Source organism: Arachis stenosperma, chromosome 10 (genome assembly GCF_014773155.1).
Source record: "Arachis stenosperma cultivar V10309 chromosome 10, arast.V10309.gnm1.PFL2, whole genome shotgun sequence".
NCBI classification, from domain to species: domain Eukaryota; kingdom Viridiplantae; phylum Streptophyta; class Magnoliopsida; order Fabales; family Fabaceae; genus Arachis; species Arachis stenosperma.
Window position 1 is genome coordinate 39610780 of NC_080386.1, and position 14261 is coordinate 39625040.

The 14261-nt window shown below is 32.9% G+C and overlaps 1 protein-coding gene across 6 annotated transcripts; it reads left to right on the top strand.

The window, feature by feature from the left end:
- The first annotated feature begins 4714 nt into the window (after positions 1-4714).
- On the top strand, positions 4715-12496 carry LOC130955520 (AP-3 complex subunit sigma). 6 transcript variants are annotated; one of them, XM_057882393.1, is made up of 10 exons: positions 4715-4949; positions 5352-5444; positions 7960-8037; positions 8423-8465; positions 8535-8596; positions 9138-9234; positions 10991-11061; positions 11462-11553; positions 11686-11757; positions 12064-12470. In XM_057882393.1, the coding sequence occupies exons 1-9, from the start codon at positions 4908-4910 to the stop codon at positions 11750-11752; spliced, it is 645 nt and encodes a 214-aa protein (XP_057738376.1). In that variant the 5' UTR covers positions 4715-4907; the 3' UTR covers positions 11753-11757; positions 12064-12470. The 6 variants fall into 6 exon arrangements, with proteins under 6 accessions (XP_057738376.1, XP_057738380.1, XP_057738378.1 ...); XM_057882397.1 differs by lacking the exon at positions 12064-12470 and adding an exon at positions 5532-6439 and having other exon boundaries at positions 5218-5444; positions 11686-11976; XM_057882395.1 differs by lacking the exon at positions 10991-11061 and having other exon boundaries at positions 12064-12496.
- The last annotated feature ends 1765 nt before the right edge of the window (positions 12497-14261 follow it).

Genomic DNA, 14261 nt, shown 5'->3' on the forward strand with positions numbered 1-14261 from the left:
CAAAGAAATTTACCAAAAAAGATGCAAGATCTAAGGAACTTTTAAATTTTATGCACCATTGAAAGTACAACTTTTGAAAAAGCCTTGTGTAATTTGGGAGAAAATATTAATTTGATGCCCTTTGTATGTGATGAAGAAGTTACAAATTCAAAAGGTGAAATCTACAAGAATAACACTCTAATTGGCAGATAGATCAATAAAGTATGCATATGCAATAGCTGAAAATGTGTTGGTCAAAATGGAAAAAATTTTTTTCAAGCAAATTTTGTGATCATTGACATGGAGAAAGATGAAAATGCCTCCATAATCTTAAAAAGACCATTCCTATCTATTGACAGAGCCTTGATAGATGTGAAAAAGAGTGAGTTAATATTGAGGGTGCATGATTAGCACTTAGTTTTTCATGTATTCAAAATTATACATCATTCAAGTGAGAAGGAAAATTGCATGAAGGTTAAATCAATTGATCTAAGACTTCAAGAACCCCCCTGATGAAGTAACTCTGAAGGTTCCACTTCGATGCTTGAGAGAAAAACAAGAAAGAGAAAAGGCGCAGTAAATTAAAACAATATGGTGTTGTTCTTGCATTCGGAACAATTTTTGACCCCAAATTTAAACTCAATACTTTGAGTTATTGCTATAATGAGATTGATCCTATTGGTGCCAAAGATAAGGCGGATTATGTGAAGAATAAGTTATACAAACTCTACGAATTTTATAATCATAATTCTTCTACAATTGTGGAAAGTGTTTCTTCTCAAACTCCAAGTGTGACTTTTCAAGTGGCATCTTCGACAAGCTCTGTTTCTATTTAGCTTATTAAAGTTGTTGGTGTAAGTATTTTTTCTTAGAATTACTCTACTTTGTTATATATATTTATATATGTGATTTGAATCATATATTGCTTGTATTTCAAAGGATAGGAGTGAAAATAACTAACTTGATATTTGTTTGAGTGAGACAATATCGTTTTTCAATGATAAAAACGTAGATGTTTTACAATAGTGGAAGGACAATAATCATTGTTTTCTAATATTATCACTTATGGCACGAGACTTGTTGAGCATTCCTATTACTGTTGTGGCTTTAGAGTATGCATTTAGCATTGGTTCCCAGGTTTTAAACAAATATAAAAGCCGTTTATTGCCAGATAATGTTGAAGTTGTAGTTTGCACTCAAAATTCGATATGTAGATTTACTGATTGTGGTGTAATAATATTTATAACATACCTATTTTAGTGATTTTGTTCATTATCATGTATAATGTATTGTCTTTCTGATACATTTGTTTATTTTTTTGTATAGGAAGATTTAGATGAGAAAGATATTGCAAAAGGCGAAGGTTATTCTTCTGAAGTTAATTCAAATTATATTTTTGATATACACGAGGATGAAGATGATAATTGAATTTAGAACATTGCTTGTATTTGGAATATTTGTCCGTTTTATTTTTAAGTTATAATTTGAACTATGTTTGATTAATTAGAAATTTGGGCAATTCTTAATTACATATTTTGGATAATTGGACAATGTCGATTTTATTATTTTGCTTCAAAAAACTTGATTAATGATTATGATTATTAGATATTTAGAATTATAAAGACTTTCATGTTTGTGAATTTAGATAGTATAATTTTTTATGTCTTTTGAAATTATAAGTTTATTGAGATGTTTGTGAAATTATATATATATTTTAAATATTTAATGGTTTAATAAAAAAAAAGAAAATTGGTGGACTTGACCCACCAACCCGCCAATCCGCCATTAGACGGGGCGAGGTAGAAATTTGGGACTGCCACACTAAGCAAGACGGGACAGGCAAGCCCATTTGCCACCATAGTCGCCACCTCGCCTTTTCTGTTTGTGTTGAAGCTGTTGTCTTAGCACCACCGTGGCTCGCCTTCTCTACTTCTGCCTCTGCTTCTGCGTGCCATGTCTCTTCTGTCTCTAGTGCTCTTCTTTTGGCCTTGTCTGACTCCACCTCTTACTTCTCTTCCATGGTCCAAGCTGAGCTAGGTTATCGAGGTGAGTTTTTTTTCTTTTTGGTTATTGTATATGAATCTGTTTGATTTCTCTTCTAGGTGAGTCTTATTGTTATTAATCTTCTTGAATTATAAATTAATTTGTAATTGATAATTTATGTCAATTGGATTTTCAACTATTTATTGCATTAATGGGTTCTTTCTCCCATAACAGATTTGCCACGAGCTCTAGCCATGTACATATTTCAATATGCAAATTTAGGGTAACTCATGGTCGAAAGAGTGAGAAAGTGCGTTGAGGAGGGGAGGATCCTTCACTGGATTAGGGTTTACTGGGAATTTTTCAGGTTCAAGGCAACTCATGGTTGAAAGAGTGAGAAAGTGCATTGAAAAAGTATGTTTTTTGTTCCTAATGTTTTTGAAATTTTTCAAAATTACCCATAACGTTTAATTTGATTTAATTATGTCCTTAATGTTTGAAATAGTTTCAATTTTATTCCTACGGTTAAATTTTTAACCTTTAAAAGTTAGTCAATTTTTTTTCCAATTTTAACCTTAACTCATTCATACTCTCCAATCCTAATTGGCCAATCCAAACCCCCTACTGCCATTGCTATCACCACTGTAACCACCATCACCATCACCATCACTATCACCACAATCTTCTTCATCCATCTTCTCCCCTCCAAACAACAATAATAAAATTGATCAGAACCCTTTAACAACAATTAAGTAAAATTCAACAAGAAAGGTGAAGGAACAAATACACGTATAACTCAAACTTGAAAAATAGTGAAAGAAAGAACAGAAGACCAGAAATAGAGAATGAGCGGCAGAGAGAATAAGAAGAAAGGGGGAGAATGAGATGAAGATAGTAGCGCCCGCGGAACAAAAAATTGATGTTGCTATCGCTGCCAACGCTAGAAGACAAGAAGAGAAAGGGAATAATGAAAAAGATAAAGAGAACAAGAACAAAGGCAAATCGAAGAGAAGAAAAGGGTGAGAGCGGCGATGAAGACCATTGCCTTGCTGTTGCCGGAAACAAGAGAGAGGGGGAGGGGGGAGAAAGGATGCGACGTCGGTGAGGAGTGTCACTGCCATTGTCACTGTTGTTGCCTAAGCTCAATATTAAATAAAAAGTTTGCCAAAACTGCTTCTTTTTCCAACCACCATTGATCAAACTACCATTTTCTAATCTCTCTTCTCTTTTTTTCTTTCATTCTCTCTCATTTTGAAATCTGATATTGAAATATGTTTATGAGTGACTGTTATTATTAGTATAATTGTTGGTGATGGTGGTAAATAACAAGTGTGGGGTGAGTGTTTGGAGGGGTGATGACAAATGTGTGATGGTGGAAGTGATAGGTATGGTTGGTTGGAGTGAGAGGTTCAGAGTATTACGATGAATGTGAGAAGAGGATGTCTTTGTAATGGTGGTAAGAGTAGGGATAAGGGTTTAGCTGGGGTTGGGGTTGTGAAGAGTGCTGATAGTGGGTGGGGGACTGTGAAGTGTAAAGGATGATGAGGATGATAGGCAACAGCGATAATGGATAATGATGAATGGTTAGCAATAGTAGTGGGTGATAGTTGGCGGTGATGGAGATGGTAAGTTGGTAACGATAAAAAGAGAAAAGTGAAGATAATGATGATGAAAATTAGGGGGTTGAATTAGAAAAAAAAGTTTTATTTGACTGTTGACTTCAAAAATTTAACGATAAGGAAAAAAATTAAAACTTATCGAAAACGTTAGGGATAAAATTAAATTAAATTAAATGTTAGGGATATTTCTAAAAAAATTTAAAAATGTTAAAGACAAAAAACATAGTTTACCTGATTAAAAATTTCACCTAAATATATATTAATAAGGTTGTCATATCATCAAAATACAGTAGCCACTTCAGCATTTTTATGATCGGAGATGTGCTCCGACGAGCTCAATGACATGCTTGTCAAACTTTAATTTCTTTCTGAGATTATTTTGTCAATAACATTTATTGGATATCATTTTGTGAGCGTAAGAAACTTTTAAGTACCGATTTGATATTTACCTCAATATTTTATCTTTGATCTTTGACTATGATTTCAATTTTACCTTTAGATATAAATGACACTAAACTATTAACAAAAATATTAGACTAAATACTCATTCCGGCCTTGATAATTTTTTAAAAGACTACGAGGCTCTCAATAAAAAATACCTATTTCAGCCTTTGATATTTAATTTCGTGAGATTTGTTAGTCCCTCTATCAATAATCTCTCTCTAGAACATGCTTATATGATACGTTAATCACTAATATGTCCTCTATTAATTTTTATAAGTAAAAATAAATTAAAAATTACTGATATTTCTTAATTTTACACAATAAATTTAATTAATGTATTTAAAAAGTTAAACAAAAATTAAAAAAAAAACTAAAAAAATCCTAATAATTACTTTTAAAAGACAACGAAATTTTTTACAAAATAAAAATTGTTAAATCTTAATTAATTCTTAATAGATAAATCAATAATTTAATATATCATGTAGATTAATTCTATAAATACAGAAAAAATATAAAAAAAGAGTTATCTAATCTCACAAAAATATAAATGAAGAACTGAAAATAAATATTGTTGTCTTTTAAATTTTAATATAATTGTTAGTTGTTACGGCAGTTTAGAATATTTTCAAAAAATATTAAACATCCCAAATTGGTAAATTAGTGATAAAACCCCTCGTAAATACTCATACGATACGAGTATACGACCCCATTCTCTATTCCCTTGCCTGCCAATACCCTCTCTCCTCCAAATCCCCAATCTTCTCCCACGGTCCCCAGTCTCTCGCTCTGTCAGACATCGGAACGGCAGCCTACTTCTTTGTCCAGCATCACTCCCATCGCTGCTGCGATGTTTTCTCTCTCCCCCATCGTTGTAGCTTTGTAATGTCTCTCCAGCGAGGCTGCAGCCGATCTCTCTCGCCGCGGGTCAGATCTCTTCACCGATCCCGTCTTCTAGTTTTCTCTTCGTCTCTCAATATCTTGATTTCTGATTAATTGGCTATTGAATATTGATGACTTGATTTGTTAAGAATATGGATTACTTCAATTTTTAATTTTTATTTTATTTTATTAGATTAGTTCTGGTTTTGTCTCTTTTATGAGGTGAAAATAGTGTGTGTGATTAAGCTTGATTAAAGTGTATGATTAGGCCTTGCTACTTTATGAAAGAATGAGCCAATTCTTATTGCTACAGGAAAGCAAACAAAAGCATCAAGAAAAAGGATATAGTGACACGTGTTGCTTCATGTCTGGATTTTAAGGAGATAAAAAAGATGGTTTATGTTTGCTGAACAATCTGATTATCCTTTTCATGTGTTGATGGAGTAGACCACTGCAGTATCCACATCAGTGTTTGAGGGCTTCAAGGCTTGTATCTCAGAAGAAGCTAGTTGCCAAACAATATCGGAGATCAATTTGAAGGTAATGTATTATGGTTGTAATTTCTGTTGTTTTAATTTCATTTCTTGCTGCAATATAATAATTTATGAGTAGTTAATTACATGACAGAAATCAGAGATAAGTTGGTTACTCTCGCAGTGTTGCCAGTGTATAAAGAGTGAGTTTGGTACAAGGCAATCAGTATAACAAATTCAGTATTATATCTTTTGATGTCTAAGCTCTAACTAACAGCCATGTAAAGACTACGTCTTGAAATCTTACATAAATCTAATGCTATCAATAACAGCCAGGGTGAAGAAACTTATTGTATTACTTTTAAATTTGTGTTCGTTATGGTTATCTATGAAGATTCAAATGGTTTACATTTTCGCTTGTTGATATTGCTTCATGTTCTGAAAATTGGATTGGACTGTCCGGTTTGATCGAATTAACCGGGAACCGATCTTCTGATCGGTCCGGTTGGTATTGAAAATTGTCCTGCAAAAAATCAGATGAATCGGCGGTTAACCAGTAAACAGAGGGAACTGGACCGGTTTTTTGGGTTACCGTTCGTATTTATATATAAAAAAACCCCACATAACCCACCCCTCCCGTTTCTCTCTCTGACTCTCTGAGGACCCAACCATAACCCCCTTTCTCCCCCGCCGCCTTCTCCATTGCCAAACTCACGTCCACCGCTGTCTCACCGCCGCCGTCGCATCTGATCCAGTCGCCATTCCCACTGCTCGCCGCTCGTCTCTTCCGTCGCAACGCGTCTCGCGTCGCCGCTCGTCTCCTCTGTCTCGTTCCTCTGTGGCGGCCCTCGTCTTCTCTTCGACGTCGCTAGAAGTCGTGCTCGGGGGTGTTGGCGTCGCAGTCTCCGTCGTCCTCGTCAAGCCAGTCTCTGTTGTCGTCGTCGGCCCTGAAATCGTCGTCTCTGTCCTCGTGTCAAGCCTGTATCTTCGAGCCCCTTCTCTCTCTGTCCGAGGTCACATTCTTCCTCCCTCGCGGTCACTTCCCTTCCTCCCTCGCTGCCGGTAAGCACTGCTGTTTCAATTTGTGTTGTGGCTGATTTTCTGAGAGAAAGTGTAGCCATTATTGTAGGAAGATAGAAAATTGAATCTGTGAAACTGAGGAAGAAGCTTCAAAGGTTCCATACCCAGAAACACACTATAGTTTACAAGTGGTTTTTCTGAAATAATGGTTGATAGTTGATTTGAATATTCTATTGAATTTTTTTGCTGAGTTAATTTTGTTGATGGAGTTCTGTGTTGGGTTTATGGTTTATTTGAATGTTGTTGTAATTTTGTTAATTAAATTTTGTATTCTGAGATAGGGTTTGTTGCTGAGGTGATTTTTAATTTAGTTTGAATGTTGAGTTTGGATTTTTTTGTTTAATTTTTGTTTTTGGATTTTCTTGGCTTTGGATGCTAAGGTTGCATTTGGTTTGTGTTTTCATTTTCTGTTTTCATTCTTAGTGGTTTCTGTTCTTTGGATTTTCTGAATATGAGAGTGAAAACAGTAAAAACAGTAAAATCCTGTGTTTTCACTTTTTTCCTTCACAAAATTTAGAAAACACGGAAAATAAAAACAGAAAATGAAAACGCAAACCAAACGCGCCCTAAGTTTTCTGTTTTTGGATTCTGAGTTTTTGCTGTTGAATACTTAATTAAAAGTTGTCGTTAAAATTTGTTGTGATTCTGAATTCTGTTGTTGATGGTTTGAGTTACTATATAAGTTTGTATTTTTCATTATTTCTGATTATTTGATTATTAGAAAGAAAAAGTTTAGGGAACCAATCAACCAACTATATCATGAGCCAACTCAAGTCAATCTCTTGTATTTTTAGTTTTAAAATTTGAAAAATTAGGAATAGTGGGGAATTACTTTTTCTTTTTTATAACAACCTCCTATTTTAAAACTAGTTGGCTCTAGTTGGCTATACCCCTAATTGGTTCCCAAGCGGAACCATTTATTGTTGAAAATTTTTTTATTCTAAACTTTTGTTGCTGATGTGATGAGTATTGTTGATTACTTGATTAGTGATTACTTTATTAGAACTTAAAGTTATTTAGAAATTTTTTATTTTGTGAATTCTTAATGATAAAATATGAACAAGTTATTATGAAAAATTACAAAATTTTGAATTTTATTAGTTTAGAAATCATTGAATTTGAATATTCGAAATTTGTATATTAAATTTTTAATAATTTTATTTTATATTTAGTTAAACCGATTGAATCCTGGTTGAATCTCAGTTGAATCTCTGAACTGTTGAACCAGTCACTCCACCGGTTCGGTTCTCGCAACCTCTCTCAATCTGCTACATATTTTTTATTTTATAGCTTTCAAATTGTGTTTACCTCTCTCAGTCTGCTACATATTTTCTGGTTCGCAAAACAAACAAACCAACCATACCTTCTCTCCTTCTATCACCCTTCTCTAATTTGATTTGCGATTTGTTCTTTTTTCTTCTTTATTCTTTAGAAAATCTTGTTTGTTTTCTTCTTTCTTTCTCTCTTTTTTTGGGGGTTAATTTTGGAATATTTGTTCGCAGAAGCAAAAGATGATAAGAGCGGTGCTGGTGATGAACACGCAGGGGAGACCTCGTATCACCAAATTCTATGAATTTTGGGTCCGTGTTTTCAAATGCCATGCACATTGCTAATCCAGTTATTCTCTTTTGGGAAAATAATAATAATAATAGTAATAATACAGTTTACCCCAAATTTTGACTTTATGCAGTTTAGCTTATAAACTTTCAAAGTTTCAAAATGTGCAATTCGGCATCATGAAATTATGGTGCAGAAACCTTCTTCTGCTGATTTTTCTTTCACAAAAATTTAGCAGATGACCAGTTGATATTTTCAATGAGTCAAATTGCACATGAACCAAACTTAAAGCGATAAATTGCAATTTCTTTTTCTTCCTCCTTGTTTTTTCAGTTACCATGTGTTTTTCATGATGAAAATTTCCATGCCAATGATCAAACTATGTTTTCTTTTGTTGTGGTAGATCAGCCTGTGGAGAAACAGCATGAAGCAATTCGCAATGTCTTTTCAGGTTTCTTTCTTTGATGATCCCTTGATTACTTAGTCTAAGTTGCTTCCTTTTGTAACTTTCTTTTTGCAGTCTTGTGCAGTAGAGCAGAACATGTAAGCAATTTCGTGGATGCTGAATCCATTTTTGGCCCGGTATTTTCTCTCTCAATCTTATAATTTTATATAATTTTTCTGTTTTAAAATTCATTACAATTGTAATTTAATTCAGAACTAAAATTTTATGATTATGGAGGTGTTTTGACACTTTTTTGGTATGATAGACAATGGTTTATGTAAAAGGGATTTTGTGGTATTGATATTGTAGCATCTTGTATAAACAGGCAAAGCTTCTGAGTTTTCTTGAACTTGATTTCAACCTAAAGTTAGAAGGACTGCTGTAATCATAACAGTGAATGTGTGCTTTTTGAGATGTTAAGACCACTCTTCCATCTATCTGAGCAAAAGAATAGTTTTCTAGATTTCATATTTATCATTATGATATACTAGTTTCTTAAGGGGATGCCCATACTTTCGGGATGAGGATTATTAAGCTGATACTTAACAGCAAACTTTGTTGTACTCAAATTATTGAATGCATATACCCGAATAGGCAATCTTAGGATCTTCTTAGTATTACTAGTAATTTATATATTTTAGCCAAGGCAAATAATTCCTAACTTGTCTTATGCTTCAGGATTCTCGCCTCGTCTACAAGCATTTTGCAACTTTGTACTTTGTGTTTATATTTGATAGCTCTGAAAATGAGCTTGCAATGCTCGACTTGATACAAGGTAGATTTCTGAATCACTGCCTATTGATTAAATATTGTCCGTGTTACCTAGCTCCCATTGCATTAAATGTTAAAATCCAAGAGAATAATAATATTTTCAGAGATGAGTTCTTCCACAGGTTGTTCCGAAAACTTTACATTGTAATTGCCACTTGTTGGTTTGATTTGATTTGATGTCTATTGGTTAATATCTGAAGGAATGTGTCAGAGAAACTATAAATATTTTGTTGAAAACTGAATGTAAACATGATGTGATTTTTTATATTGTTATTGAATGGGTAAATTTGAACATGAAATGAGAGGCTCTTTAGTTGAATGTATAGAAGAAATATCTGGTCCTGCCCAATATCTATGAAATTTAGGAAGTTATGTATGATATTTCTCAATGCTTCAATACTGATTTTACCACTACTTAGTACTTACAGATTAAGTCATCACATAATATATATAGCCAAGTATTTGTCATACAGGTTAGCAAGTGCCACTTAAATTTGAAACATAAGGTATGTGTTGTAATTTTTACCATCCTTAAGGCAACTAGGGCCTCCTGCTAAGCTAAATAACTGGAGGAAATATATCATACATGCTCTAAATATAATTGCAAATTGCTTAGGTTGTTCTTGATTGTTGTCATTCATGTTATTAACACACATGAATAAAGAAACTAGAAGCTGCTTTACATCCGTAATAGGTTAAGGTCAAGAATTGATTTAATGATAGAACTAGTCTATTTAATCATTTGTAACTCAGTATAAAAGAAGCTGAAATAACAAGAGTTGGATGCCTACAAAGAAATTTTCTGTTCCTAACTAGTCCATGTCCTTCAAGGGCTATAAACCTACACAGTTATATAAAAGATAACTAAAACAATCAATAAAAATTCCTAGTATTGTTAAATTACATAAATATATACAAACTGATATTATGGTGAAACTAGTTCAGAAAAGTAAAGGAATATTAGAAATAATGGAAAGAATGTGTAATTCCCTCTCAAAACATTATAGCGGTGAAAGGTGTTACAGAGACCTCTCTCTCTCAACAGTTTCTGCCCATTTTCTAAATCCCCTCTATGTTTCCTTTGATTCACGGTACCAATTGTCTATTAGTATTGTTGAGCAATATACATTCTGCCTTTTGAGAGATGTCTGTAGTGTTCTGCTTAACAATTGGTGAATATTAGCTGACAGTTTATTAATGATCAAAGCCGACTAAACAGGGTGATTGGGAATCCTCATTTATGTGATATAGAATATCATAAATTTGATTCCTGTTAACATTATTTGGCATTCTGATATCTAGTAAGGGCCTTGACCCATTTAGTCGACCTAACTTGTGCAATATCTTATTTTTGTGCCATGTATTCAGATTATTGTTTAATTTGTTCATCAAATTGTTTATCCTTGCTTTTTTATTATAATGGTGCCCTTTGTTTGTTCGGGTTTTTATAGTTAGTGTCTATTATTTTGATTATTTAGAAATGCTTAAAATTTGCATTCAACAAACAAATCAATCAATAGCTCAAATATATTGTCAATTTAAAAAGGGAAGGTATATAGATGTTAGTTGAAGTTTGTGGATAGGCTTTAAAGGATTCCGTTCTCTTTTCTATTTATTTTTGAACTATGTTTATCTATTATGTTGCACGACTATGATATAACTCTGCTCCTGCTGAGTGCTGACTGGTGGTCAATACTGCCCATTACTTCATTGCTAACCTGATGTGGCGATTTGCTTACATGAGTCCTTTCTGCTTCCAGTCTTTGTTGAAACATTGGACAAATGCTTCAGAAATGTATGCGAGCTTGACATTGTGTTCAACTATAGTAAGGTTGTATGCCTTGTGCCCTCCATAATGAACCATATATTCTTTACCACAAACGCACACATAGCAACAATTTTGTTTTACTATCAGAGAAATGAATTACAAACTGTGATATTCAATGGATAATTTTGGAGTTTGCCATAGCTAAGCTTTATCGCTATTCTGAAATGCAGATCAATACACACAAATTTGATTAAAGCTGTCCAATTCTAAAACATTGGCAACTTCTTTAGTTTATGTGTACAATCTTGAGTTACTTTTTTGTATGCCGTTCCACATTTAGTTTCGGGAAATTCTATTTAAAAAACAAAAAAAAGTTCCAAAAATGAATTTATTTTTTTCCTTAGCTAACAAGCCTTTGCATCTTAAGTTTCCACATATTTACACTTGGAAATGAATTCTTCAGATACATGCCATACTAGACGAGATTATTTTTGGAGGTCAGGTATTGGAGACAAGTTCAACAGAGGTTATGAAGGCTGTCGAGGAAATAACAAAGTGCGATCTCTTTCCACAGCTTTTAACAATTCTTTTTAATGTTTATATTTTCGCATTGTAATTAAATTAGGGCATGCTACATCGTTCTGTTTGTGCACTAATTTGTCTGGGTGCGACTTTTGCATAATGCAGGCTAGAAGCAGCATCCAATGCAATCAATCTTGTTTCAAAGTCTGTTTCTAATTGGAGGTCGCGGTAGCTTGGGTAAGGTTAAGCTTCTTGAATTACATGCTTTAACAAATACAAGGGATTTGTAAAGTGAAATATGTTTGATCAGACAAGTCAGTAGGACGTGGTCTTTTTCTCCCCTCAAATTTGATTGAGTGATGGGAACCCTAATTTTGTTTTGTCCGAGAGATTATTTGTTATTTGATGTGTAATGTTAAAATGTTACTTAATATGATTGTCTTGCTTTCCTCTGTATCCTTTTCTCTCCTGTATTTTCTGTTTTTGGTATTTGAACTTTAAAAATGTGCAAGTTGAGAATGTTGGACTTTTCCAAATGTGCAGATTGATTACCTTGGTAATTTTTCCATCAATTATTAACAAAAGTAACACATTTATCAAAGTTGCATATTTCAAAAACGTGTGAAGGAGGAAGCTGTGGATGAAGCCAAAGTTCAATTGAAGATTGGATTTATTCTGGATAAAATGAACGTGTAAAAATGTTTAGGGGATTCATTGAGGCATTTAAGAAAGTTAAGAGAGCCAAATTGACCTTTCAAACATTTAAGGTGTGAGAATGCGGATAACATACAAGAGTGTAAATGCAATTAATCGGTTAATATACCTTTCCTTCTGTAGCGTGCCATAATCTTAACTTAAGCGGTCAAACTTACTGCATGTGTAAGACAAGGTAATAATAGGGTTTAGAGATTGTAATCCACATTGATAGTGTAACAAGTTTGTATAATATTATTACAGTTTTGTTACATATTCAAGTGTTTTTGTGAATCAAATCTAATTAAATTGATCAAAATTTAACTAAAATCTCTCAAACATTGTGTATGAATCACATACTTTTTTGTCTTCATGTTCTTTCTATTTTTTTTATATTTGTTCTTTATTGCCATTCTTTTGTTGTTGTTAGTGTTGTATTTTTTTTTGTTTCTTTCCCTCTTTCTAATGTTATTTTTTATTCTTGGTAAAAGGGTGAAACAAGAAAAATAATGAAAATGTAAAACAAGAAGAAGAAATCATAACATAAACTTTTTGAATTTTGACAGAAGAATATTTTAACAGTAATAAAGGTTCTTGTTAACAAAGTGAAAGAAGTGTTAAAAATGTTATTTTGATTGAATCAGCATTCTTAACCTTATATTATATGTATGCTTATGTGTTGAACATGTGATTTCTGCTAGTAAGATAACTAGTGTTTTGAGAAGTAACAAACTTAATCTTTTACTCGACTTTAACATAATCCCTTGATTGACTATATGGTGAATGAAAATATCATTGCATGACAAATATGATATAACATCAAGTTTGATGAGTAATTTTGAAGGAAAAGAAATTTTGACAGATTTGACGTAAAAAGTTTTTACTATTTTACGACGGATAAAAACAAATTTTTTCAAGGGAATTTTTGCACCAGACTCAAATCAAACTCATCAAAGAATCAATCATGCATGCCACTAGGATCATATGACAAGGAGCAGTCCAACAAGTAAGGTTTAGTTGAAGGACTTTAGTTTTTACTTGTCAAGGGTAAATCAAGTTTAACTCTCAAGTTAAAATCATGTTTAAATCAAAGTAAAATGATTTTTAACCAATGATTTCGAAAATTTAATGGTTGAAGATGAATATGGGTCGTGCTATGCTGATTCTAATATATTTATAATGGATTATGAGTAGGACCCAATCAAATAATGCAAAGGTGTCATAACTCAAAATTCATATTTGTTGAAAATATGCCTAGAGGATCGATCCTTATGCTGAAATTCATTGTGATTAAATTTTGTAAGTTTTCTAAGTGTTTTTCATAAACATTTGAGAGATAGTTAGAGATTACTCATAGTGCTTCATTTGTAACTATATATTCTTTTGAGAAAGCTCATTCTTTCTAAAGTTAACTATCACATATTGTAAAAAAAGAGTTTTGTAGCTTTTCTTGATTGTTGAGAGATTTAGAGGTTGTTTTCTTTGAGTAGTGAGGCTTGCTAAATACTATAGTCGGTGATGATACCTAAAATCATTAAACACTCAAAAAAACACTTGAAGTTGGTATTATTTCAAATTCTTAGAGAAGGGTCTCTAAGTGGAGTGGCTTAATTGAAGTGGTGATCATATATCGTGAGGTGTTCATTAAGTGTTCTATCTTGTAGCGGTTTATCAAGCGTCTTATAAGCTTGGTGATATAATGAAAAGATCCACATCTTGGTGGGAACGACTGACATAGGTGAAGAGGTTATACCTAACTAGAATATATTGTGCTTGTGCATCTTCCTAATTGTTAAACTCTTTATATTTCTTGCTATTTACATTTTTAAAGTGGTGTAGAAAGTTGGCTCCTTATACTTGCTTGGAAACTTGTTCAAACACTTGGAAAAGTTCTAGTATGAAATTACTCGCATTTAAACTTTCATTTATTTTATCCAAGAGGTATGAAAAATATTAAGTACATGGTTTAAATATTTGAAGTTCGCTTATATGTCCACAGAAAATACAAGTACGTCGTCTTTGTTCACAAGTTTATATTTTCATAATTT